The 27,136-nt window shown below is 40.4% G+C and overlaps 1 protein-coding gene across 4 annotated transcripts in view; it reads right to left on the bottom strand.

Moving 5' to 3' along the window:
• The window catches only part of LOC140723613 (NACHT, LRR and PYD domains-containing protein 12-like), a 33,602-nt gene extending 6,789 nt beyond the window's left edge, over nucleotides 1-26,813 (bottom strand). Inside the window, exons 1-5 of one of the 4 annotated variants that reach the window (XM_073038190.1) lie at nucleotides 26,760-26,813; nucleotides 7,820-7,907; nucleotides 6,059-6,225; nucleotides 3,179-3,350; nucleotides 3,015-3,080 (exon numbers count right to left, since the gene is read on the bottom strand). In XM_073038190.1, coding sequence (XP_072894291.1) covers nucleotides 3,015-3,080; nucleotides 3,179-3,350; nucleotides 6,059-6,225; nucleotides 7,820-7,829 — 415 coding nt within the window. In that variant the 5' untranslated portion in view covers nucleotides 7,830-7,907; nucleotides 26,760-26,813. Of the gene's footprint in view, nucleotides 1-3,014; nucleotides 3,081-3,178; nucleotides 3,351-6,058; nucleotides 6,226-7,819; nucleotides 7,908-12,983; nucleotides 13,096-14,192; nucleotides 14,364-26,759 lie in introns of those variants that run through there. The other 3 variants (XM_073038189.1, XM_073038188.1, XM_073038191.1) reach the window with 3 other exon arrangements.
• Nucleotides 26,814-27,136: the final 323 nt, after the last annotated feature.

Raw genomic sequence — 27,136 nt, 5'->3', positions numbered from 1 at the left:
ATTCTTGCGGGCAGATTTACTGGGGCTGTTGGGAGTGTTTTGGCCAGGGGACTGGAACTAGGACGATGAGGACCAATATTCTTACGGGCAGATTTACTGGAGCTATTGGGAGTGTTTTGGCCGGGGGACTGGAACTAGGACGATAAAGCTGTGGATGAACCAGCAGGTTTACAAGTAGATGATGGGTTTAACATGAATGTAAGGAAGGACAAGCCAATGACTGGGTTCAAATACAGACAGAGCAAACTGTTAAGTTGTACTGCATAGACAACATTCAAAAGGGCGGAGATGCAGGACTAAATGCATTGTATTTAAATGCACGCAACATTCAGAATAAGGTGGACGAACTTTTGGCGCAATTAGAGATTGGTCGGTATGATGTTGTGGGCATCACCATGTCGTGGTTGAAAGAAGACCATAGCTGGGAGCTTAACGTTAAAGGATTTACGTATTATCGAAAGGACAGGCAGGAAGGCATAGGCGGTGGTGGTGTGGCCGTGTTGGTTCAAGATGGAATCACATCTTGTTAAAGAGGTTACATAGGGTTAGAGAATGTTGAATCTTTGTGGGTGGAGATAAGAAACTCCAGGGGTTAAAAAAAGCTTTATGGGAATCTTATATTGGCCTGCAAATAGCAGCGAAGGTGTGGGGTTGAGATTGCAAAGGGAGCTGGGAAAGGCGTGTCATCAAGGTGATGACATATTTCAATTTGCACGGGGAATTCGAAAATCAAACAAACTAGTTTTTTTGAAACTACTCAGGAAAATTCTGTCTTTGATTGGGTGTTATGTAATAGCTCGGATCTTATAAGGGAGCTTAATGTAAAAGAGCCCTCAACTGGTAGTGATCATAATATGAGTGAATTCATACTGCAGTTTGAGAGGGAGAAGCATAACTTATGGTATCAGTATCGCTATGGAATAAACTGAATTACAGAGGCACAAGAGGGAAGCTTTCCCAGGTAGATTGGAGAAGCATAACTTATGGTATCAGTATCACAATGGAATAAAGTGAATTACAGAGGCACGAGAGGGAAGCTTTCCCAGGTAGATTGGAGAAGCATAACTTATGGTATCAGTATCGCTTTGGAATAAAGTGAATTACAGAGGCACGAGAGGGAAGCTTTCCCAGGTAGATTGGAGAAGGATACTAGCAGAGATGATCGCAATGGAATAAAGCGAATTACAGAGGCACGAGAGGGAAGCTTTCCCAGGTAGATTGGAGAAGGATACCAGTGGAGATGACGGCAGAGCAGAGATGGTTGAAGCTTCGGGGAATAGGTCACAAGTTGCAGGATAGGTATGGCCCACGGAGGAAGAAGTTCTCAAGTGTCACGTGTCGGCAAACATGGTTGACAAAGGAAGTTAAGGATTGCATAAAAGCCGAGGAAAGGCCATGCAAGATAACAAAAGTGAGGAAAAGTTGGATGAATAGAAAACTTTTAAAATCCAACAAAAGGCAACTAAAAAAGCGATAAGAAGGGAAAAGATGAAATGTGAGGGCAGAAAAGCCAATAATATAAAACAGGATAATAAACACTTTTTTCAGTTATATGAAGAGTAAAAGGGAGGTGAGAGTTGATACTGGAACACTGGAAAATGATGTTGGTGTGATAGTAATAGTGGACAAACAAATGTCAGAATAACTTAATGTGTACTTTGCATATATCTTCACTATGGAAGATGCTCAGCGTGCAGTGGTCTGCGAGTGACAGGCAGTAGGAGTGAGTGCCATTGCTATTTCAAAAGAGAAAAGTTCTTGGTATACTGAAAGCCCTTAAGGTGCAAAGTCACCTGGGCCAGATGGACTGCATCCCAGAGATTCGAGAGAGGTTGCTGAAGAGATGACGGTTGGATTGGTCATGATCTTTGAAGAATCACTTGATTCAGGCATGGTCCCGGAGGACTGGAAGATTGCTATTGTCGCTCTAGTCTTTAAAAGGGGGAAAGGCAAAAGAAGGAAAATTATAGTCCAGATAGCTAAAACTCGGCGATTGAAAAGAGTTGGAGTCTTTAATTAAGGTTGAGGTTTCGAGGTACTTGAGACTAATGACAAAAAAAGTTAGCAATGGTTCTTTTAGATTTCACGGTGGAAGTAAGAAGCAAGCTGGACAAAGGAGAGTCAGTGGATGCCATTTACTTGGATTTTCAGAAAGCATTTGATAAGGTGCCGCACACGAAGCTGCTTAACCAAATAAAAATCTATGATATCACAGGAAAGATACTGGCACGTCGAGCGGAATTGCTGACAGGCAGCAGGCAGCGAGTGGGAATAAAAAGGGCCTTTTTCTGATTGGCTGCCAGTGACTGGTGTGCTCCGCAGGGATCAGTATTGGGACCGCGGCTTTTCAGATTGTTTGTCAATGATTTAGATGATGGAATAAATGTATTTGTGGCAAAGTTTGCGGATGATACAAAGATAGGTGGAGAGGTAGGTACAGTGATTGCAACAGGACAGAGGCCGACGGGAATGTCTGTTTATCAAACTCATAGAGGCCTCCGGGTACAGATCCCGAGATCGGGAAGGTGCCGGGTGTTGTGACAAATGCAAATTGCTTCCTGTCCTTCAGCCACAGCAACAAAACCTGTCTCCCAGACTCTGACAGTCTCTAAACAGCCCTCTAAAGAGACGTATTCAGACTCTCAGTGTGAAATAACAACAAAAACCTGTCTCCCAGACTCTGACTGTCTCTAAACAGGCCTCTAAAGAGACATATTCAGACTCTCAGAGTGAAATAACAACAAAAACCTGTCTCCCAGACTCTGACAGTCTCTAAACAGGCCTCTAAAGAGACGTATTCAGACTCTCAGAGTGAAATAACAACAAAAACCTGTCTCCCAGACTCTGACTGTCTCTAAACAGGCCTCTAAAGAGACGTATTCAGACTCTCAGAGTGAAATAACAACAAAACCCTGTCTCCCAGACTCTGACAGTCTCGAAACAGGCCTCTAAAGAGACGTATTCAGACTCTCATAGTGAAATAAAGGCTTTGAGCTTTCCAGTCCATCACTTACCTTTCAGATGCGCGGGCACTTCAGATAAACCCCGCTCAGTGTCCATGTAGGCGAACTGGCCGTCACCTGTTCAAACAGATTAACCTGCATGAAGTCTGTTCTGTGTAATACTGTAAATTCATCAGCATTTACATCTGTAACACACAGTGTACTGTTCACCGTACCTCGTTCCCGTATTTCCTTCAATATTCTGCTCAGCTTCGGTAAATGGTGATGTAGTTTCACAAAGGATTCCCACATCACCCTCCGGGCCCCGGAGCCCTTCTCCATCACCAGATCCAGGAGGAGTTTGGAAGCGCCCGCTCGTTTTCCCTTCTCCGCGAGGTCAGTCACGCTCTGTAATGAACAATGGGGAATATATTGAGGAGCGGAGGGATGGGTTCAAATCTACCCTGAACATGGACTGACCTGGCACATTCTGCTCATCACAGATCACTGACAGCAATTGTTCGTAGCAGGAAAAAGAATTTAAAAGAAGTTAGCGTGGCCAGTGATGACTTTCTGAACGCCACAGATTGCGGGGTACTTATCCACTTGGCAAGGTTTAAACAGAGCAGACATAGTGTGAGTGAGCCAGAGATAGGTAGGTTATTGAGGCTTTGTGTCAGCGAGGGTTCAGTGAGGAGAGGTGGAGGATTTAGGTAGATCTTGGGTAATATTTCCCTTCTCTGTTTCACTGTTAGAACAGTGGGAATGCCAGGCAGCATAGTGGGATGCTCTTCCTACAGGGTGCGGCAAGTCAGGGAGACCTCCAGTGTCCCTGACAACTGCACCTTCGGGAATTTCATCCAGCTGCAGCTTCTTACAGACTGTGCTGAGGAATTGGAGCTGGAGCTGGATAAACCCGGGATCACTCGGGAGACTGAGAGGTTGACTGACAGACTTTACAGGGAGGGAGCTATACCCAAGGCGCAGAACACAGGACACTGGGTGACTGTCAAGAGGGGGAAGGGAACAGGCAGCCATTACAGGAAACTCCTTGTAACTGGTATACGGATTTCTGTTTCGGGGTATGGTCTCGCAGAGGAAAGCCAAGGTGATTATGCCTCTGGCTCTGAGTTTGGCTTTGTGACTCAGAAGGGATGAGAATTGCTGATCTGCACTGACAGGGGGAATTCAATGGTCAGGAGAACAGACTGGAGATTCTATTTACGAGAACAGGATTTTTGGATGGTGTCTTGCCAAGGTCAGTAATATCTCGTATCGACTCTGAAAGTTTCTTAAGGGCAGGATGAGCAGGTCTTGGTCCACGTTGGTACCAATGACAAGAGTAGGAAGTGTGATGAGATCCTGCAAAGTGATACAGATCCAAAATTTCTTGAAAGTGTTATCGAAGGTAGATGGCGTTGTAAAGCTTTTTGGACATGGGGCTTCATAAATCAAAATATTGAATACAGAAGTTGGAATATTATGTCGAAGTTGATGTTGCAGAGGCTAATTTGAAGCAATGTGTACATCTACCTCCCGGAATGATATCAATAAGATTGAACGAATGCAGAATAAAATACAGATTGTTACCAGGAGTTGAGGATCTAAGATATAGAGAAAGTGTGAATAGGTTAGGACATTATTCCATAAAGTGTAGGAGGACCATGAGAAATGTGAAAGAGATATACACGTTTATAAAAGGTATACAGAGAGTTATTGCGAAAATGCATTTATTACTGAGGTTGGGTGGGGCTGGAATTAGAGATCATGGGGTAATGATCACAGGTGAAAGGCAATAGGAGGGGCAACTTGTTCACTCAGAGGTTGCTAAAGAGCGCGGAACGTGCTGCCATCTTAATTAGTCGATGTACATTCGAGTTGATTATATAAGATCAGTTTGGATAAGTTCATTCAATGGGGGAGTTATGGACGTCTCCAGTCCGGGTTCAGATCAATGGGACTAAGCAGATAATAAGTCGGTGTGGACGAGATGGGCAGAAGAGCCTGTTGCTGTACTGTAGGGTTTGTTGACTATGACTAGGTGAAACTATGGCCGGGTCACTGTTGATTTTTGCCAGGGTAATCCCTGGTGAACCGCAGCAGCTTCACACTTCACTGCCAGGCTCCACGAGGGGTCCAGTGCCAGCCAACAGCTGGAAACTGGCAGTGAGGAGCAGCCAGCAAACTCAGGACTATTGTGCGTGTGTGACAGACCAAAGCCAACAGCTGGGAACTGGCAGTGAGGAGCAGTCAGCAAACTCAGGACTATTGTGCATGTGTGACAGACCAAAGCCGACTGGTGGGAATGTTGAGTAAGAAGTTTGGACTGAAATTGTCAGCTGCCTCACGTGGAATATAGTGTTTGGTATGGTGTCTGGCTCTTCACTAATATTCATTCTGGGTGGCAATAGGTGAATGCACTCCAGTAGCACGAGGACCATTGGAAAGCTGTTTCTTTGTAATTCTATGTTAGCTGTAGATGTTTGGAATATTTTCAGTGGCACTAATGTTGCACTTCCCATGTTAACAGTATATGCTGTGGTAATTACAAACTCAAATTGGAAGTCACAAGGAACAGAAGGTAACAGAAACATGAGGCATGTTGGGATATTGATCAAAATAAGAGTCAGCAGTTCAAATGAGAGACGAGTCAGTGTTGCCTGAGTTGAAAATAGGGTTGAAGGTAGACTGAGAATGAGCTGAGAAATAAGTCACTATATATTTGATTTGTGGGAAACCCGTGGGTCATGAGAAGAACACAGATTGGTGAATGACCACTAAGGTCGAACACTGGGAACATGATGTGATGTCAGACTGAGTGGCGTAGAGTGGTTCTCTGTCCACTTGCAATGTCCGTCAAGTGTCACATCACTAAATTCACCTCTCAATCATTGCCTGTATCCTAATCTGTCTATAAATGAATGTGATCAGAAAACTGGAGAGAGGCTTGTATTGGTTAATAAAAGTTCCAGGTTTTCGCAGATGAAAACACTTTTCTTGATGTTGACCACAAGCATTACAGGATTTTCACTGCCCAGAGGTGTCGTTACACCGGTTCTGTTGGTCTGTGATTGATTCGGTAGAATCTACACTCAGTGTATGTCCATTCCACTTACGTGATACTCTGGCCCGGTGAAGTGATCCTCGGCCATTAACATGAAGCCGACTCCCTCCACACCCTCCTCAATCGCCTGCTCCAGTCGCTCCATGTAGAATCTCGTCAACTGGAACAGTTGGTGATCCTCACAATTTGACAGGAAGGCGGAGATGGCGGAGTTCAGATCTGTAGTCGGTCATAGAACATAAAATAATAGATGTACCATGCGTTTGCAGACACAATGCCAATTTAAACCAATCCCATCTTCAGGAACATGATCAATATCCCTCCGTTCCCGGCCTGCTCATGAGTTCAAACGCCTCTCAGATGATGCTGAGTATCTGTTTCCAGTCCCTCCCTCGGCAGCTCATTCCAGACACCGATCACTCTCTGTGGAAAACATGCATCCTAAATCCCCTTTAAACTTTACCATCTAAACAAACCTGTTACCTCAGGTTTTTGTGGTGAAACTCGTCTGCACCCTCTATAGACCCTCCACATCATTCTCGATTTGTGCACAATACTGAAATTGTCTCTTAACCAACGTGTATCCAGTTACAGTCTAACTTTAACAAATACCTCAACTCATTGTTAGCACACTACCATTTGTGTTGCCACCTTCAGGGAGCTGTGCATACCCATCACAAGACCCCACAGTACATCAATCGTATTATCAGTCCCAACATTCACTGTGCACATTGCTCACGAATTTGACCTCTCAAAATGCAACTTCTCACATTTGCCTGAATTATCTGTACTTGGTGACTCTCTGTTCCTATTTCTAACTGGATGCTGAACGCTTTGACAACAGTCCCAAATTTATTCAACTCCTCCAACTCTGTAAATCAACGAATAAGTCCACCCAGTATATCATATGATTAACCTATTTGATTCACACACACGACGCATGGCGAAACAGTGATCCTTGCGGACATGACTGGTCACAGACCTTCAGCCTGAACAACGCTCCTCTAGTGCTGACTCCATTTTATGTACCCAGGACGACTTTGAAATCAATTTACAGATTCTCAGTCCGAAACGTTGAAGGTTATTTTTTCTCTATAGGTGCTTCCTGACCTGCTGAGTTCCTCCAGCATTTTGTACGGTGTCCTCTCCACTTATTATTTTGTTTTACTTTAATCCTATTCGCCAAGGACATTTCATTGCTTCAGTAGCACCCCCCCACCCCGCAGATTCCCTGTGTACAATTTCTCTTGTTCACTGTCTCCTGCACCCAGCCCGTCCTCCCTCAATATAACGTTCTTTAACTCGGCCACAGAAAACAGACACCGGAAACTCCCCTTACCTCCATTGTGCAAGAACCTGTTAATCTGGGGAGAATTCACCATTGCCCTTCCAAACAGAAAACAACTTCTGTTTCTCTCACCAGCTGTCGGAGGCATTTCCCACATCAGGTCGTACCAAATGCTGACGGAAATTCTGTCTGTTCCCTCGACTGTTACATTGCCCGCTGTTGTATTCCTGTCTGAGTGTTACCCACTCCTACCTTATTCAGGGGCTCCTTCTCCTTTCACTCAGGTGAAGATTTGTGTGCTGAGGGGAGTGATTCGACCATTCCCCTTGTTAGGTCCCTGCGCTGGAGCTGGTGAATTGTTCCAGTGCTCATGGATGCTTTACCAGTTGGAACAATGACCCCGTTTGATGGTACTTTCTCTGTGCCCCTTTATCGCCCAAGTTTATCCCTCTGAATTATTGATGATTTGACTTCACGTGTACCATGATGACAGAGTTTTAATGAGAAAGAGGCCAGTGAGCATACCTGTGTCCATTCTGACTCTGTCGTTGGTTGATTACCGTCTGCTTGTCTGACGTCCGGGTGGAAGAATGCCCCACCTGCTGGCAATGACCTGAATTACACAAATAAAAAAGTATGATTCAGTTACTCTGTCCTTCAAATTTAAAACACTTTTGTAAGGTCACTGCTCACTCTCTGACATTCCAGGGAGTAAATGGAGATTGGTACAAAGACCTCCAACTGAACACAAATTTCAAGAAGATAGCAAGGAAATACAAGGAAACTTAATTAAAGGAGCGATGCAGTGAAGCTGAAGAAGCCAAAAGAATTGGAAAAAAAGAGATCTGTTGCAGAAGATTAGAGAAATTAAAGGAACATTTCATGTAAAATGAGCATAGGAAAAGACAAAGAAGGGAAGGACCTTACAGAAGCAAAGGACATCAAAGGGAAATGGCAGGAACACACAGAAGAATTGCAGAAAGATCCAACAGCGAAGACACCTGCAATGACTCCCTCATCGATCTAGAACCAGACATTCTGGAAAGTGAAGTTGAATGGGCGATAGAAAACATTGCCAATAATAAGGCTGCAGGATGTGACAGGATTTCAGTAAAATTGTTGAAAATTCTAAAAGGTGATGCTGTAAAAGTGTTGCATGCAATTTTCCAGCAGATCTGGGAAAATATAAACAACAATGACTTTCAGGCTGGATTAAGATCCGTTTTTGTCCCAATACCCAAGAACGGAAATGTAAAGTATTGTTCAAATTACCAAAAGTTTTCACGTGCTAAAAAGGTAATGCTAAAGATCGTGCAAGCAAGACCCGAGCAATATATGGAACACGAACTGCCAGATAGAAGCTGCTTTTAGAAGAGGCAGAAGCACCAGAGACCAAATTGCTAACCTACGCTGGATAATGGAGAAATCGCAAGAATTTCAGAAAAGTATTTATCTATGTTTTATTGACTACTCTAAAGCCTTCAGCAGTGTGGTCCATAATAAACTATGGCAAATCCTTAAAGAAATGGGAATACCTGGACATCTGTTCTGCCTTATGAGAAACTTGTACAAAGATCAAGAAGCAACAGTTAGAACAACACAGAACAACAAACTGGCTCAAGATTTGGAAAGGAGTATGACCAGGCTGCATACTGTCACCCTGTTTGTTTATTTTTTTCAATTCATTTATTCATTAATTTTTTTAGAAAATTACAAAGAATAAATGTGATGATAAAATAGTAAGAAAAAGAAAAATAATATTAACCCTCCCCCCCCCCTTAACCCTTATCTAAAGAAAGAAAAAAAAGAAAGAAGAGAAAGATTGCCTGGATATCGGAGGATCCCCACATGCTCCATGGAGTTCAAAATAATTTTAATATTTATGTTAACTTTCCCCAATTACTTTATAATTTTATCTTCAAAGGACCTATGTATTTAATCCTATCTTTCGTAGGTATGGGAGCCAAATTTTCAAAAATATATCATATTCATTTCTTAGATTATATGTAATTTTTTCAAGTGGAATACAACTATATATTTCATTATGCCAATGATCCACAGTTAAATATAAATCAGATTTCCAAGTAACTGCGATAACTGTTTTGGCTACTGCCAATGCAATTTTTATAATTTTTTTCTGATACTTATTCAATTTAAGTTTCGGTATTGTCCCTTCAATATCTCCTAATAAAAATAATATTGGACTATGTGGGAGTTGTACTCCAGTAATTTGTTCCAATAAAAGTCTCAGATTTATCCAAAATGGTTGAATTTTAAAACATGACCAAGTAAAATGTAAAAAAAGTACCAATTTCCTGATTACATCGAAAACATTGGTCAGACATATTTGAATTTAATCTATTTATTCTCTGTGGTGTTATATATAATTGATGTAAAAAATTATATTGTATTAATCTAAGTCGAACATTTATTGTATTTATCATACTATCAGAACATAATCTTGACCAACTTTTTCCATCAATTTTAACATTCAAATCAGATTCCCATTTTTGTCTTGATTTATGAATTCCTGATTTAATTGTCTGTTTTTGAATCAAATTGTACATACAAGATGTAAATTTTTTAATTTTTCCTTTTTGAATTAATATTTCTATTTCACTAGATTTTGGCATCAACATTGTTTGACCCAGCTTTTCTCGTAAATAAGCCTTTAATTGAAAATAACAGAAAAGAGTGTTGTTTGATATTTTATATTTATTTTTTAATTGATCAAATAACATCAATATACCTCCTTCAAAATGATCACCTATATATTTAATCCCCTTTTGGTACCAATTATATAAATGTTTATTATCCATTGGAAAAGGAATAAGCCTATTTTGAATTAAAGTTCTTTTTGCTTTATAAAGATAAAGATTTCTTTATCTCATCATCCATATTTACCTTATTCCATAAATCAATCAAGTGTCTTAATATAGGAGATTCTTTTTTTTCCTGTTTCCATTTGGATTCCCATTTATATATAAAATCTTTTGGTATGTTTTCTCCTATCTTATCTAATTCTATTCTAATCCATGCCGGTTTTTCTTCATCAAAAAAGGACGCAATAAATTAAGTTGATTTGCTTTATAATAATTCTTAAAATTTGGAAGTTGTAACCCTCCTAAATCAAATTTACATGTCCATTTTTCCAATGATATTCTTGACATCTTTCCTTTCCAAAGAAATTTCCTTACATATTTATTCAGTTCTTGAAAAAACTTCTGAAGTAATTGTATTGGTAAAGTTTAGAATAAATATTGCAATCTAGGAAATATATTCATTTTTATAGCATTAACTCATCCTATTAATGTTATTAGTAACATCATCCATTTATCAAGATCCTCTTTTATTTTTTTTAATAATGGCAAATAATTTTGTTTATATAAATTTTTTACATCATTATCAACTCTAATACCTAAATATTTTATCCCATTTATTGACCATCGAAATTGAGTTACTAATCGACATTGATTATAATTTCCTTCGGTAAGGGGTAAAATTTCACTTTTATCCCAATTTACTTTATACCCTGATACCTTCCCATATTCTTCCAATCTGAAAGATAATCTTTGCAAAGATTGCAATGGGTTTGTTAAATAAATCAAAACATCATCAGCAAATAAATTAAACTTATATTCTTCTTGATTAACTCTAAAGCCCCCAATGTCTGAATCTGTTCTGATTAATTCAGCTAATGGTTCTGTTGCCAATACAAATAAAGCAGGCCTTGTCTAGTTGACCTCGTTAAGCAAAATGGTGTTGAAATCTGACCATTTGTAACTACTTTAGCTTGAGGATTAGTATTTAAGGTTTTAATCCATTGTACAAAAGATTTTCCTAACTCATATTTTTCCAATACCTTAAATAAAAAATCCCATTCCAATCTATCAAGTGCTTTTTCTGCATCCAAAGCAACTGCCACTCATTTCCTCTCTTTTTTGTGCCAAATGAATTATATGAATATTATCCATTGATTGTCTGTTTTTAATAAAACCTGTTTGATCCATATGTATTAATTTTAGTAAATATTTAGATATTCTATAGATAAAATGTTTGCTATTATTTTATAATCTGTATTCAACAAAGAAATAGGCCTATATGATGTTGGTTCTAAAGGATCTCTCTTTTTTTGGCAATACACTTATGATCGCTTTTTAAAAATATTGTGGGAGCTTATGCATTCTTTCCACTTGATATATTAATTCCATAAAAGGAGGAATTAATAAATCTTTATTTCTTTTTTAAATTCAGGAGGAAAACCATCTTCTCCTGGGGATTTATTACTCTGAAGTGATCCTAAAGCTTCTTCAACCTCTTTTAATGTAAAGGGCATATCTAATCCTTTCTGTTCTTCCAAATTTAATTTTGGAAGGGTTATTTGTGATAAAAATTTATCTATCTCAGCAATCTTATTTTGTGATTCTGATTGATGTAGTTCAGTATAAAATTTTTTAAAAGTTTCATTAATTTCTAAAGGTTTATAAGTAACCTTATTTACACTTGTTCTAATTGCATTTATTGTTTTAGAAGCCTGTTCTGTTTTCAACTACCAAGCAAGAATCTTATGTGATCTTTCACCTAATTCATAATATTTCTGTTTAGTTCTCATAATTACTTTTTCTGTACAATATGTCTGGAGTGTATTATATTGTAGTTTTTTATTAACAAGTTGTCTTCGTTTTTCTTCTGTCATATATCTTTCTTGAGATTCTTTTTCTAACTTTATGATATCTTTTTCGAATTGATCTATTTCTGCCATGTATTCCTTCTTAATTTTAGATGCATAACTTATAATCTGACCCCTTAAATATGCTTTCATCGCTTCCCATAATAATTTTATCCTCAATTGAATGTAAATTTGTATCCAAAAAAAATTGAATCTGTTTTTTCATAAAATCACAAAAATCTTTACATTTTAATAAAATTGAATTAAATCTCCATCTATAGATCGATTCCTCCTTGTCCATCATTATCATTGTCATTATTAAGGGGGAATGATCTGACAGTATTCTTGCTTTATATTCCACACTTTTCACTCTATCCTGAATATTTTTTGATAATAAAAAAAAATCAATCCTTGATTAAGTTTTATGTCTATTTGAATAAAATGAATAATCTCTTTCTCTTGGATTAATTTTTCTCCATATATCAATCAGGTTTAAATCTTTCATTAATGATAAAGTTAGTTTTATTACTTTTGATTTTGTAGCAACTTTAGTTGACCTATCCAAAACTGGATCTAAACAAAAATTAAAGTCTCCACCTATTAATATTTTATCATGTGCATCAGCCAAGTTCAAAAAAACTTCTTGTATGAATTTTGCATCACTTTCATTTGGTGCATAAATGTTCATAAAAGTCCGTAATTCTGAAAAAATTTGCAATGTATAATCACATATCTCCCCACAGAATCAATTACTACATTTTGTATTTTAATTGGTAAAGTTTTATTAACCAAAATTGCAACTCCTCTCGATTTTGAATTAAATGAAGCTGCAATGACATTTCCAACCCAATCTCTCTTTAATTTCTTATGTTCTGTTTCTGTTAAATGTGTTTCTTGTAAAAAAGCTGTATCTCCTTTCATTTTCTTAATATATGTTAAAACTCATTTTCTTTTCACAGGTCCATTAAGTCCATTAACATTAAAACTTAAAAAATTAAGTAAATTAATCATTCATAATACCTTGGGAACTCTTTGAAATTCTCCATGTTGCTATGAGTCTCTCCCCAACCATCCAGGCAAAAAAGAAAAATAGAAAAAAGGTAACTAATATATAAGGGGAAAAAAAACCCCATTAATGTTGCGAATAAAAATAACACAACATTACCCCCCCCCCCATTTAACGGGTTATGGCAATTGCCATGATTGTACACGTGAAACTCGCAGCCATCGATCAGGAGCTCCTCCAGCTTCCCCGCAAAAAAAAAAAAGAAAATATATTAGTGAAGAAAAAAAAGAAAATAATTAATGTCTCTACTCCCAATTAATACTCAACTATTTTTGTTTTCCTGTTACGTATTCAGGCAACAATAAATATATATGAGTTAGGCAAAGGGTTTTTACAACAAATAACACGTTTATTAAACACTGAAAACAAACCCCCTCAAAAGTAAACAAACTCAAACGTAACCGGAAAACAGCTGCTGTGCGACAGCGTAAACAGTTCCTAATAGCGTTGCAGTCCAAACAGTCTTTAAGGCGGTATAGAAAAAAACAGTTCTTTAAAGCGGTATGCCGAAAGTTCGAAAGCTCACCAGTCCTTTTAAAAGGAGAGACTTTTTAAAGCGATTTAAATTCTCTTCCACGTCGTTGTCCTTCGACCCCCAGCGTCGAACTCTTCCCACGTCGAATTTTATTAAATATAACGGCTTAAAGGCACTGACCTCTTCTTCCACACTCTGTCCTCAATCTCCCGCTATTCCCAGCGGAGATTAACACGAGAGCAGTCAACGAAATCCTTCCGAATGAGGATCAAATAAGGTCGAACTTTCCACCGTCGAAAATCGTTTCTCCTCGAGTTTTATCTTCCAAACTTTTATCTTCACTCTCCACAGCAAAGAAACCGCTGGCAATGACCTTTTAAACTTTAGGCATTATATAAAACTTCATTTTTCAACTAAACTGCGTCATCACATTAAATCACGCATGGACATGAAGTCAGCTTGGCAAATCCCGCCACGAACTGCCCCACCTGACAGGGTGGGTCTTTCTTTTATACCCTGTAAAAAAAACTGTCACATGACCTCTACTGGCGGGAAAATGACGTCACTAAACCATCACAAGACCATTACCTCAAGTCCAGTTTAACTTCAACCCCAGTCACGTGACAAGGGTACCACTGTCACGTGTCACGGGTACGTAACATCCTTATAAATGTCCGTCAAGTCCAACCTTATTTCAGTCTTCATCATTAGTCCACTTCATTTCTATAATTCTTTAGTCCTCTTCGTGGACATCAGGTAATTCTTGCACAAATTTCTCCGCTTTCCGGTAGTCAACGAAAAATCTTCTTTCTTCGTTATCCAGGAAAATTATCAATTTTGCTGGGTAGCTCAATAAAAATTTATAGCCCTTTTCCCATAAAGATTTTTTCACTTGATTAGATTCCTTCCGCCTCTTCAGAAGATCGTAACTTATGTCTGGATAAAAAAAAACTCTTTTCCCTTCTATTATCAATGGCCCATTTCTCTTTTTAGCACCTTGAGTAGCTGCCTTCAAGATCATTTCTTTATCTTGGTACCTTAAGCATTTTATCAAAATTGATCTTGGATTTTGATCTTGTTGAGGTCTTGGTCTTAAAGCTCTGTGTGCTCTTTCAATTTCAATTACTTGGCTTCCTTCTTTCATTTCCAAAATTTTCGGAATCCATTCTTGAGAGAATTTTATTGGATTTTCTCCCTCTGTACCTTCCATAAGACCAACAATTTTAATATTATTTCGTCTACTAGAGTTTTCAAGCGCATCTATTCTTTCCAACATCCGTTTTCTTTCTATTGTCCAGGCAAGTTTATTGCCTTCTATCTTATCTATTCTTTCAGTGTTTTCTTCCATTTTTACTTCCATCTCTTTAACTTTATTATCCATCCTCTTTTGTTTTTCCACCACATTATCGAGTGTAGTCTGCATCCTTCTTATATCTGTTCTTATAGCTTTTAATTCATTCATCATATATATCAGGATATCTCTTATGTCTCCTTTAATCTCCTCCTTCTTTTCCTCTTCTTCATCCTCTGTATTTCCCAAAGAGTCTGATTCCACTTCCGATTGACTTCCAATTTTTCACTTCCAGCCATAGTTGGGATTTGTAGTTTTGTTAATATCTGTTCATGCATGCTTGTTTCTTCGCGCATGCGTTGTTCTTGCCCTTTCTTCTCAGAGACCGCCAACATTGCTGCAACTTCCTGTCCCGCATCATCAGAACTGCCATGCACTTCACCGGGAGAAGATCCAACTTGAGTCCGAGGCTTCGCCGAGACGGTTAGGCCTTTTTCCCCGCCGATTTGCGCAGTCTTCGAAGTAGTAACTTTCTTCTGTTTCGGTTTAGGAGCCATATCCAAAAATAATCTTGAGTTGCTTATATAGGTATTTATTAACTCTTCTTCTTTTAAACCCTATTTCATTAATTTTTATGGAGGAGCTGGATTCCCAACGTCTCGACCCTACGTCATCACGTGACGCTCCCTCACCCAGCTGATTTAATCTATATGCTGAACATATGAGGAATGCTGGTCGAGAGGACTCAAAATGTTGCAGTGAAAATTACCAGACAGAATATTAATAAATTCAGATATACATGTGATACTATTCTAATGGCTGAAAGTGAGGATGATCTGAAGAAGCTTCTAATGAAAGTGAAAGAAGAAAGTGGAAAGCTGGCTTCTTGCTCAATATTAAGAAAACCAGCCAGTCCTGTTAACACTGTGGTAATAAATGGAAAGGAAATGGAAGCAGAGACGGATTTTTTCTTCCCTGGTTCAAAGATTTCTATAGATGGTAAATGTGATGGCCTTTTCAAATTTATTGGGTAGGAGAGCTATTTTGTTGCATTTGAAGGATCCTAATCCACCTACTGCTTTTTTCTGCCTCTTCTCCATTATGTTTTGTTTAAACTTGGAGAAAATTAGAAGTCGGACGTTCGATACATCTTTCAAATTTGAACAAACCTGGCCACCTTTTATTCAATATTTTCATACGATCCAATTTCTTTTCTTTTCTTTCTCCCTCCGTGAAGGTTCAGATTTGACCAGAAGGACGTTTTCTTCTTTTTTTGTAATCTTGTCCTCAAATGGACTGCCCAGTCCTTTTTTTTTGTTTTAGGTTAATTTTGTGTTTTTTTTCTCTTCTATAAATAGAACATTACCAGTCTTTTTTTGTATGAATTGTCAAGAGGAGTTGTGGTTCTCTGTTTTTATCTTCTTGCTTCCTGCTATAATTCTCAACCTATTTAGCAATCCAGAACATGAATATACCCAGCGATCGCCTCCACCACTGTTTGTGGTGACAAATTCCACAGATCAAACAACCTTTAGCTGAAGTAATGTCTCTCATCTCAGTTTTAAAGTGATGTTTCTTTATTCTGAGGCAGCACTCTCAGATCCCACACTCTCCGTCTAATCCAGACACCCTCTCCACTCCCACTGCATCCAGACTTGTTGTTACTGAGTTGGTAAATAATCACCCCCGTTCTAACTTCAACCCCCCCCCCACCAACCCTAGAGTTTGAGGGCGGGGGTTGATTTACTTTTCTGCTGGTTTGGCACACCATTGTGGCTGAAGGGCCTGTCCCTGTGATGTTCCATGTTCTGTTCTATCTTCAGCATCTTGAGTTTCTCTTTGACTCCCACTGGCAGATAGACAGGTGACAGTGAGGGGGAATATCCAAATGTGAATTGAATTCTGAAACCCCGGTCTATTTGTACTGGCGCAAACACAAAACAGCGTATTTAATCACAGCCTCTCACTGTGATGGATGGAATGGGAACTCATTCTCTGCTTTGCCTCCAAAGAGACTTCAGAACCAAACATCTGAGCACAGAACAGAAATACTCGCTCAACATCTCATAAACCCGGACAACTTGATTCCCTGATTCATTTTATCTGGGTCAAGACATGTGTGGTAACCCAGGATCCAACCTCAGAGGGTCACAGCCCACACCGAGAGCCTCGCACATCGTTTCCACATCTCACACTGAGAGATTCACATTAGCAATATCCAGCCCCCGGAGACGTCTGCTTCATTGCGGAAGGAGGAACATCCAGCCGCTTCTGTAAAAGCACCAACGTAGAACGAAGCCCAGACACTGACAGTTCCATATTCCTGGAGCCTCCATCCCAAGATTGTATCTCAAGCACCAGCTCTCCCTGGGCTCTTTGCTGCCGGTAATATGCGGCAGTGTCTCAGCCAATCCCAGTTCAAAAACTTACACTCCCACACCAACCCGTGACAGAACTGGAGCCTGAGGATCCTTTGTCTGGACGGGGATCAGCTGTAAAACATGGGCCTTGGATCACAAAGAGGGTGCTGATACATTTTAGCTTGTTCCCACAGTTACATTGAACATAGTTCATTATTTTATTGAGTGCGGTATAGCCCAGGTCAATTAACAGCCACTTTCCCCGTCGGGTAACAGGAACAAAATGTTTTAAATATAAAATTAAAAATATAGCACTGGAAACTCAGTGCAGGAGATTTCATTTTGTTTCTTTTGATGCAGAAACGATGACTAACTGCAAGATGTTTGACCCCCAGAACAGAATCGCATAAATACAATCCCTACAATCTTCTTCATTCCATCCCGGACAGGAAATGCTCAAAGCATCCTCGTATCTGAGGCCACTCTCTCTCTGCTGAGAGTCAGCAACCAGAGAGCGATAAACATGTTCAACACTCTCTGCAGCTCTGGTGAGCTGTTGCCCTGGTGACGGAGGAAGTGGCTCGCAAAGATAACCGAGCGGGGAAATAACAAACTCAGTGTGACACGTTCTCGGTTTCATTGTGACAAAGATGAACTGAACATTCAGCCATTTTGTAATGGTGGTACTAAAATTCCAGTGGTTGTTTTTACCCCTTGGAGGTGCATTCAGTAAATCTCAATGTGGTTCCAGCTCTACAGAGCTCTCAGCAGTGCAGCCACTGGTCCAAAATGAATCGCAGTGTTGGATACGACCTATAAGTTAGGTATAATGTAAATTAGATATGGCCCTAGTGGCTAAAGGGATGGAGAGAAAGCAAATACAGGGTTCTGAGTTGGATGATCAGCCATGATCATACTGAATGGTGGTGCAGGCTCGAAGGGCCGAATGACATACTCCTGCACCTATTTTCTATGTTTTCTATGACCAGTCTGCAATAAATGTCGATTATGTGTAGAAGTTTCAATTGAGATTCACAGAGCCCTTACAGCACAGACACAGGACTGTTAGCCCATCCAGTCCGTGCCATGTTCGGTGTGGTTCCATCCCCCTGCACCCAGACCATAACCCTCTATACCTCCCTCATCCATGTACCTCCCCACACATCTCTGAAATACCACAATCGGACCTTCATCTCTTACATCTGCTGGGAACTTGTTCCGTATTTGCTCCACCCTCTGAGTGAAGTAGTTCTCCCTCAGATTACCCTTAAATGTGTCACTTTTTTGCCCTAAATCCATGATTTTACCCAACCTGAGGGGGAAATGACTAACTGCATTCACCCTATTTATACCATCATAGATTTCTATATCTCTAGCAGGGCTTCCCCACCTAGGGTCCTGGACCCTTCCTCTAATTGTAGGGGCAAATGGCATAGAAAAGTTGGAATCCTGCTAGGATACCCCATCATTCCCCTGTATTCCAGGTAATCGAGTTCTAACCTGTTCAACCTATCGCTATAATTATTTCCTGAAATACTAGCAATGTCCGTGTAATTTTCCCTGCACTCTTTCACGCTTATCGACATCTTTCCCCCAAGTAGCTGGCCAGAACTGCACTCAATTCTGTTTTTTTGTTTTGGATTCCCGGCGTCTTTTACAACTTTAGCATTAATATCCAGGCCCCTCTTCATAACAGCCTGCGTTATAATGGTCAATATGTCCTAAACTCTCTTTACAACTCTGGTGTTACTTTAAAGGAATTGTGGATCTGTAACACCCACGGCAGGACAATCGGGCTCAAAACAGTTATTTTCACCAAACAGTAAGCCTGATTAACAGCTCTACTCACTAACCCACCCTCCGCACCCCACCCATTACTGGTTTAACATTTCCTGACAGTTCTAGGCACTCCTGTGCCTAAAGTCACTTTATGGACAGACAATCAATATTCTCCATAGGTCCAGGCTTTCCTGTGCCTAATGTCACTTTACGGACATAGAATCAATGTCAGTCTCATATGTCCAGACAATCCTGTGCCTAACGTCACTTTATGGACATACAATAAATCTCACAGACCAGAGAATTATGCAATATTGCAAAGGGAGAATGGCTGAATCAAAAAATGCAATGAAGTGGAAGGCCATATTAACAACAGCAAAGAAATGCACCAGAAAATTTAAGGAAATTACTGGCATTACGAATACCTCCTCTGCAGGATGCCTAGAATCAGCAGACTGATCCATCCTAACGGATAAAGTATGTGAGAGGTGGATTCAGTATGTAGAGCAGCTCTTTGAGATAATAGAGGGAACCCCCATATATAAAACACCCTAATTCTGGCCCTCTTATTACCGAAGAAGAAATAACTAAAGCAATGAAAAGCATGAAACAAGGTTAAGCCACCGGACCTGATGGAATTTCAGTGGAAATGATACAAGCCCTAGAAGATCTGGGAGTAGATATTCTTTTTGAAGAGTTTAATGGCACTTATGAGTCTGGTGTATTGCCTGACGATCTCTTGAAATCAGTATTTATAACTCTGCCTAAAATTCCTGGAACTATTGACTGCGAAAATTATAGAACAATCAGTCTTATGAGTCACAAAACAAAGATTTTGTTGAGAATTGTTCTGAGTCAAATTAAAAACAATTTAATAGAGGAACTAGGAAAGCAATTTTCATACTACGAATTCTTTCAGAAAGGGCAATTGAATATCAAAATAATGTCTTTTTATGTTTTATTGATTTCCCTAAAGCATTCGACAAAGTGCAACATGAAAAATTATTTCAAATTCTCATTTAACTAAACATTGACGGAAGGGACAAATAACCGCTTCAAAATTCATATTGTAATCAATCAGTGGCGGTAAAAGATGATGATAATATAAGCATTTGGACTAAAATTCAAAGGGAAGTTAGACAGAGAAGCGTTGCCTCACAGAAATTATTTAATATCTATACTGAAATGATTCTCAGAGAAACAGAAGACCTAGATGGGATAAAAATTGGAGATGTTTCCATCAACAATATAAGATATGCAGACGATACCACTCTAATAGCAAGTGCTGCAGAAGACCTACAAATTCTCCTGGACAAAGTAGTACAAACAAGTGCAGATTTTGGTCTAACCATTAACTGTAAAAAAATAAGTATGTGGTAATATCAAAAGAGCAGTATACTCCCAACTGCAAGTTGCCCGTCAGTAACAAAAGAGATTGAACAAAAGACCAGCGTTAATTACCTCGGTAGCTTTCTATCACAAGATGCTAGAAGTAAAGTAGAAATAAAAAGAGTTGCCATTGCCAAAACCAACTTCCAAAAAATGAAACCCATTTTTACCAACAGACACATTTCTATGACAACAAGGCTCAGGCTACTAAAATGCTACATCTGGTCAATCTTGCTGTGTGCTTCCGAAATGTGGACTATAACATCAGAACTCCAAAGAAACATAGAAGCAACAGAAATGTGTTTTTTAGAAGAATGCTGAAAATATCACATAGAGACAGGGTAGCTAACGAGACAGTACTCCAACGTACCCACACCAAAAGATATTTAATGAGAACATTAAATGAGAGGGAACTTCAATTCCCGGGGCATGTCATCAGAAAGGGAGAAATAGGATGTCTTACAATGCAAGGCCGCATGCCTGGGAAACGCGGAAGAGGAAGGCAAAGAAGAACATATATGGAGACTGTGAAAGAACTAACAGATCTAAGTGTGCGAGATATCATTGACGCTGTGAGGGGTCAGTGGATGTGGAGAGCCATGATCGCCCAAGCGTGTAACATGCAAGTCACATGCAGAAGAAGAATCAATGTCAGTCTCTCTTGTCCAGACACTCCTGTGATTAATGTCACTTTATGGACGTACAATCAATCTTTTTAAACTATCATACTTCATGTATTGTGTTTTGTTTATTATTGTGGTCTCCATCATTTTGGTTTTTTCTTCTGTCCTGAGTAACAAGTATTTTGTTATCCTTTACACTTGTTACTGGAATGACATTAAACAATTTTGAATCTTGAAACCTGGGTAAAATACCACGACCAACCACATTATCTATGTTCCCTCTTGATTTCATGAACTCCTATAATGTCACCCTCATTCTCCTCTGCAATGAAGACCCAGCTCGGCCACAAGCTTCCTATGACTCGGCCCTCTAGTCCAGGCAACATCTTCAGCAATCTCTTCTGCACCCTCTCCAGCTTGATAATATATTTACTACAGTAGCTTGAACACAACGGTACATAATACTTTGTGTAGCCATGTACATTCACATACAAATCAATGGCATGAATAATAAATTACAGAGGTCTCAACACTGACACTCACATCCCACTTGGCACAGGCCTCCATTCGCTAGAACCATCTGCATTCATCCCCCTGTCCTTCTTGTTCTTGAGTCCGGTGTGAATCCACCTCGCCAGCTCCCTGTGAATCCCACGTGACCGAACCTCCCCGATCAGCTGCCATGCGGGAACTTGTTACAGACTTTACCAAAGTTCAGATGAACAACATCACTGCCCAACTTCACCTAACGCCCTAGTTCATTCTTTTTTTTTTTAAAAAAAGCTTTTTTTATTGAGTTTTCAAATGATTACAGAAAGAAAAAAATATATACCCTTCCCCCCTCCCCTTAGCCCCTCCCCTAACATCCCTAAAGAAAAAAAAAGAAAAAAAATGTAAGAAAGAGTGCCTGGATATCTGAAGATCCCCACATGCTCTACGGAGTGAGTAATAACTTTAGTATATATATTTATTTATTTCCCCAAATATCCAATTATTTTATCTTCGGAGCACCTATATATTTATTCCTGTCTTTTGTAAATAAGGGCGCCAAATTTTCAAAAATGTTTCATATTTATCTCTTAAATTATAAGTAATTTTTTCAAGTGGAATACAGCTGGAAATTTCATTCTTCCAACGATCTATACTTAAGTATGAATCCGATTTCCAAGTAACTGCAATAGCCTTTTTGGCTACAGCCAGTGCAATTTTTATGAATTCTTTCTGATATTTATTCAATTTGGGTTTCGATTTTATCCCTTCAATATCGCCTATTAAAAATAATATTGGATTATGTGGAAGCTGTGTTCCAATAATTTGTTCCAATAAAACTCTTAAATTTGTCCAAAAAGGTTGAATTTTAAAACAAAACCAAGTAGAATGTAAAAAAGTACCGATTTCTTGGTTACATCGGAAACACTGATCAGATAAATTTGGGTTTAATTTATTTATTTTTTGTGGTGTAATATATAATTGATGTAAAAAGTTATATTGCACTAATCTTAACCGGACATTTATTGTATTTGTCACACTATCAAGACATAGTCTTGACCAATTTGTTTCTTCAATTTTAATATTCAAGTCACTTTCCCATTTTTGTCTTGACTTATGGACTCCTTGTTTAAATGCCTGTTTTTGAATCAAGCTATACATTCAAGAAATATTTTTTTTAGTTTTTCCTTTTTGAATTAAAGTTTCTATTTCATTAGCTTTCGGCAATAACATTGTTTGACCTAATTTTTCTCTTAAATAAACCCTTAATTGGAAGTAACAAAAAAGAGTGTTGTTTTATACTTTATATTTATTCTTTAATTGATCAAATGACATTAATATACCTCCTTCAAAACAATCTTCTATATATCTAATCCCTTTTTGAAACCAATTATATAAAAGTTGATTATCCATTGTAAAAGGAATAAGTCTATTTTGAATTAAAGATCTCTTTGCTAATAAAGATTTCTTTGTCTCATCATCAACATTTATCTTATTCCATAAGTCAATCAAATGTTTTAATATAGGAGATTCTTTCTTTTCCCGTATCCATTTAGATTCCCATTTATATATAAAATCTTCTGGTGTATTTTCTCCTATTTTATCTAGTTCTATTCTAATCCATGCCGGTCTATCTTTCTCAAAAAAAGATGCAATACGCCCTAGTTCATTCTTAACTAATCTCGAAAATACTTGACAGATATGATATCCTATTGGACAGTGTAGACGGTGATTTCCCCATAACCAATGCCCGACCGCCCGGGATTTCAGCTTCACTGCAGACTGAGAAAATTCCGATCCCAGCTGCAGAATTACCAACCTGGACTGTAGCCCGTATACTGCCAATTCCATATCATCAGAGACACCAGCCCAATATTATCACCCATACAAAGACGCCTTGGTGCCGGCAATTTGCCGTGGAGTTCCTGCCATTTCTGATTCACAAACTAAAGTGGAATTGGAAGCTAATGACCCTCTGCCGGGGCCGGAGCTCAGGCTGGTTCCCCGGTCTGTATAGAGGATGCGGATACACTTCAGCCTGACCCCAGCAGCTAAACCGAGCACATTTGATCACAATCTTCCTGCTGTGTGGGATCTTGCCCAGCACAGCTGGCTGCCATGTTTCCTGCAGTGTAGCCGGAACAAAATGTAAAATTATAAAGTAGAAAATGCTGGGAGCTCAGTACATCAGACTACATCTCTGAAAGGACAAATGGTGGAAGACCCAGTTCCAGAACTGAGAATGTCCAAGATGCTGCCGATCTGCTGAGCGTCTCCAGTATTTTCACCTCCTTACTTTAAATTTCCTGCAACTGTAGTATTTTCTCCCTCTTCATTTTAACGCACAGATAGTAACTGATTGCCACCCTAGACTGTAAATGCCATCCCACCCCAAACAATTTGTTAGTTCTGAGTTCATTCTGAGCCTAGTGTAACACATCCCACACAGTCAATGCTCACGGCATCCTTTCCTCCCACTATCACTCTGTTACATTTGCTCCCGAGGCCACTGTCTCTACACTGAGAGGCGGTGATCACAGAGCGATAAAAACTGCAACACTTGCTGCAACAGAGGAAGTGGTTCACCGAAAATAACCGAGAAAGGAAATAACAAACTGAACATCAGATGCTATGAGTTCCATTATGACAAAGATTAACACTGCAGCCATTTTGTAACGGTGAATCAAAAATTGAAATGGTTGCTTTTACCCTGCCACGTGTCCAACTAAACCTTTGGTATTCCTAGCGAACAATAACTAACTAGCTAACTAAATAAATAAATAAGCAAACAAACAAACAAATAAATAAATAGAAAGGTGCAATACAAAACTTCACAAGGAAGACAAAGTTTAGAAGAGAGATTGCTGAAATATATCATTGCGGCATTGGGATACAGGCTGAGCAAACATGAACCAGACTTAACTCTCGCATTAATAGGGCCAGACATCGGGAAACACTGTCAGCATTTCGGCAAGTCGTAGCAATGGAACGAAGATGGAATTTAACTTCCCAGCCCCCGAAAGGACGTGAGATCTGGATCTCACTGTCCTGTCTGAACGGGGAAACATGAAACTACTCATACACGTGGAGTAGTCTCCCGAGGGTGCGATTACTCTATTTAACCCTCGAGTTTGCAAGAACACAACGGGCTGAACGGCCGCTTCCAGTGTGCTGGAAATATGTAAAACAATTATCGACCCCAGGCGTCGATCCAGGTGAAGTTTGGATCCGATACCGGGCCGGGTGATGGAGGTAAAGTTCACCAGGTACATCTTAATGGATGGGTTCAGTCTCGGCATCACCACCTCATCCCGCTCCTGGGACCAGAACACCAGGGACTGAGCGGCGGCTCACCTCAGGCGGTTCGGTGTGAAGGTCCCATAACCCGGAACGACCACGACAGGTTATGTCCAGGAAGCGGGACGAGGCCGCCAGTTCGGGGAAGTTGACGGAACTCTCTGCCCAACATCAGGTTCCCCTCCCCCGGAATCGGCTTCAGTACACACCGATGGGAAATAGCCGGTCTCGTTTCCCGCTCGGGACCGGCCTCAATACTCACCGATGGGAACTTGATCAATTTGTCCCGCAGACAGTGATCGGTCCACCGGCTCCCTGCCGACGATCCGCTTCACCAGGGAACGGAAAGAACCCCCCCCCCCCCCACACACACACACACACACACACACACATCCGCAGACTGGGGCGGGGGCGGGGCCTCGGAAGCGAAAAGCGCAGATGCTGCTGATCTGCGTTTGAAATGGGAACGAGAAGTGGATCAGGCGATGGGTGGAGGGTCTCCCGTCTGAACCGCTGACTCCGCTCCTCGCCCATCTCACACTGCCCGACCTACCTGCCGCATTTTACACATTATTTCATATTTACACCGGCTACATTGTTAATTTGTCCCTCTGTATCTTCCCCGTCCCCATCTCTCCACCTCCCGGTTCTCAGAGTTACGGGTTCGATTTCCATCCCGGTCCGACACACCATTCCCACCCGAAGAGGAAATGTGCAGGATTCATTGAAACGACTTCTATGTTTATAAACACTAATTTCTATTCACATTTCCCCGGCCTCACTGGACAGGAACACTGAAACATCAGTGAGAAACAGCAAGAGGTGGCCATTCAGCCCCTCAAACCAAAAACAAGATGGCGGCTGCTTTCCCATCTCAGCCACATGTTTCTCCCCGATCCTCATTTCCTCGATCCCTTCGGTCTCCACACATCTGCCGGCCTCTGTTTTATGTGAAGAAGATCACTGAGAGTTCATCGTCCTCCAGGAATCAGTCTGGTCAATCTCTATAACAAATACTCTCTAACCTCTTCGATAATCCTCCATGGAATTAAATATCTTCTGTAGCCCGGTGTTGCCCCAACCGTTCACCTCACATCCCTGTCACTATTTCCACCTTCCCATCTCCCCCTCACCTGCATCCACCTCTCACTCCCCAGCTCGTGCGCCATCCCCACCCCTCACCTCTTTTCTCTGACTATTTCCCGTCCACTCTCAGTCCAGAGGGAGGGTCTCGGCCCGAAATGTTGACGGTCCATTTCCCTCCACAGATGCTGCCCGACCCACTGAGTTCCTCGGGCAGTTTGTTCTTTGGTCTGTGTAACCCTTGTTAGTATAGCGAGTGGGATTTTACACCATATTCCAGGTACAATCTTAACAAAACCCAAATAATTGTTACGGTATTTATCATACTTAAACAGTAGAAAGCTTGCAAAGGCTGGAAGTCCAAAGCAACACACAGAGAATGCTGGAGGAACTCAGCACAACAGGCAGTATCTATGGAGAAGAGTAAATAGTCCACATTTTGGACCACGAGCCTTTTTCATTACTGAGGGATGGGGGTAGAGAAGTGATCTGAATAGAAAGGTCGGGGAAGGGAAAATGGCGAACTGGAAGCTGATAGGTGACAGGTGAAGTCAAGTCATGAGCGGGTCAAGGGCAGGAGATGAAAGAATTGGAGCATTGTCAATAGGACAAAGGGAAAGAGGAGACCCGGGGGGAAGTAATAGACTGGTGAGCAGAAATGAAAGTTCAGAGTGGGGAATAGAGAAGTGGGTGGGGGGGGGGATTTGTTTAGTGGAAGGAGAATTCAATATCCATTCAATCAAGTTGGAGGGTACCCGGTTGGAATATAAGGTGTTGCTCCTCCACCCTCTGGGTGGTCTCATCTTGGCACAAGAGGAGGCCATTGATCGAGACGTCGGAATGGGAATCAGAATTGAAATGTTTGGCCACTGCGAAGTCCCCCTTGTGGCAGATGATACAGAGATGCTCAACATAACGGTCTCCCAATTGATGGCGGGTCTCACCAATGTAAAGGAGGCCGCATCGGGAGCACCGGACACAACAGATGACCTCAGTAGATTCGCAGTGAAGTGTTGCCTCACCTGGAAGGACTGTTTTGTGTCTGAATGGAGGTGAGGGAGGGGGTGTACAGGTAGGTGTAGCACTTAGGCCGTATGCAGGGATAAGTATCTGGAGGAAAATTAGTGAGGAGGGATGAATGAACAAGGGGATTGTGGAGGGAGTGACCCCTGTTGAACCCTGTTTGTGACATCCTAAACAGATTTGTATCAATGCAATCCCTACATTCATTAGTTATCTCTTTATTACAACATAAACATCATATACTCCATACAGTGAATGCTCCAGGCATCCGGGTCTCCACACCGGCTCCTGAGGCCAC

Source organism: Hemitrygon akajei, unplaced genomic scaffold, assembly GCF_048418815.1.
Source record: "Hemitrygon akajei unplaced genomic scaffold, sHemAka1.3 Scf000120, whole genome shotgun sequence".
In the NCBI taxonomy this organism is placed as follows: Eukaryota; Metazoa; Chordata; class Chondrichthyes; order Myliobatiformes; family Dasyatidae; genus Hemitrygon; species Hemitrygon akajei.
The sequence above is the reverse complement of the archived record's forward strand: the minus strand, read 5'-3'. Positions and strand labels throughout refer to the sequence as shown.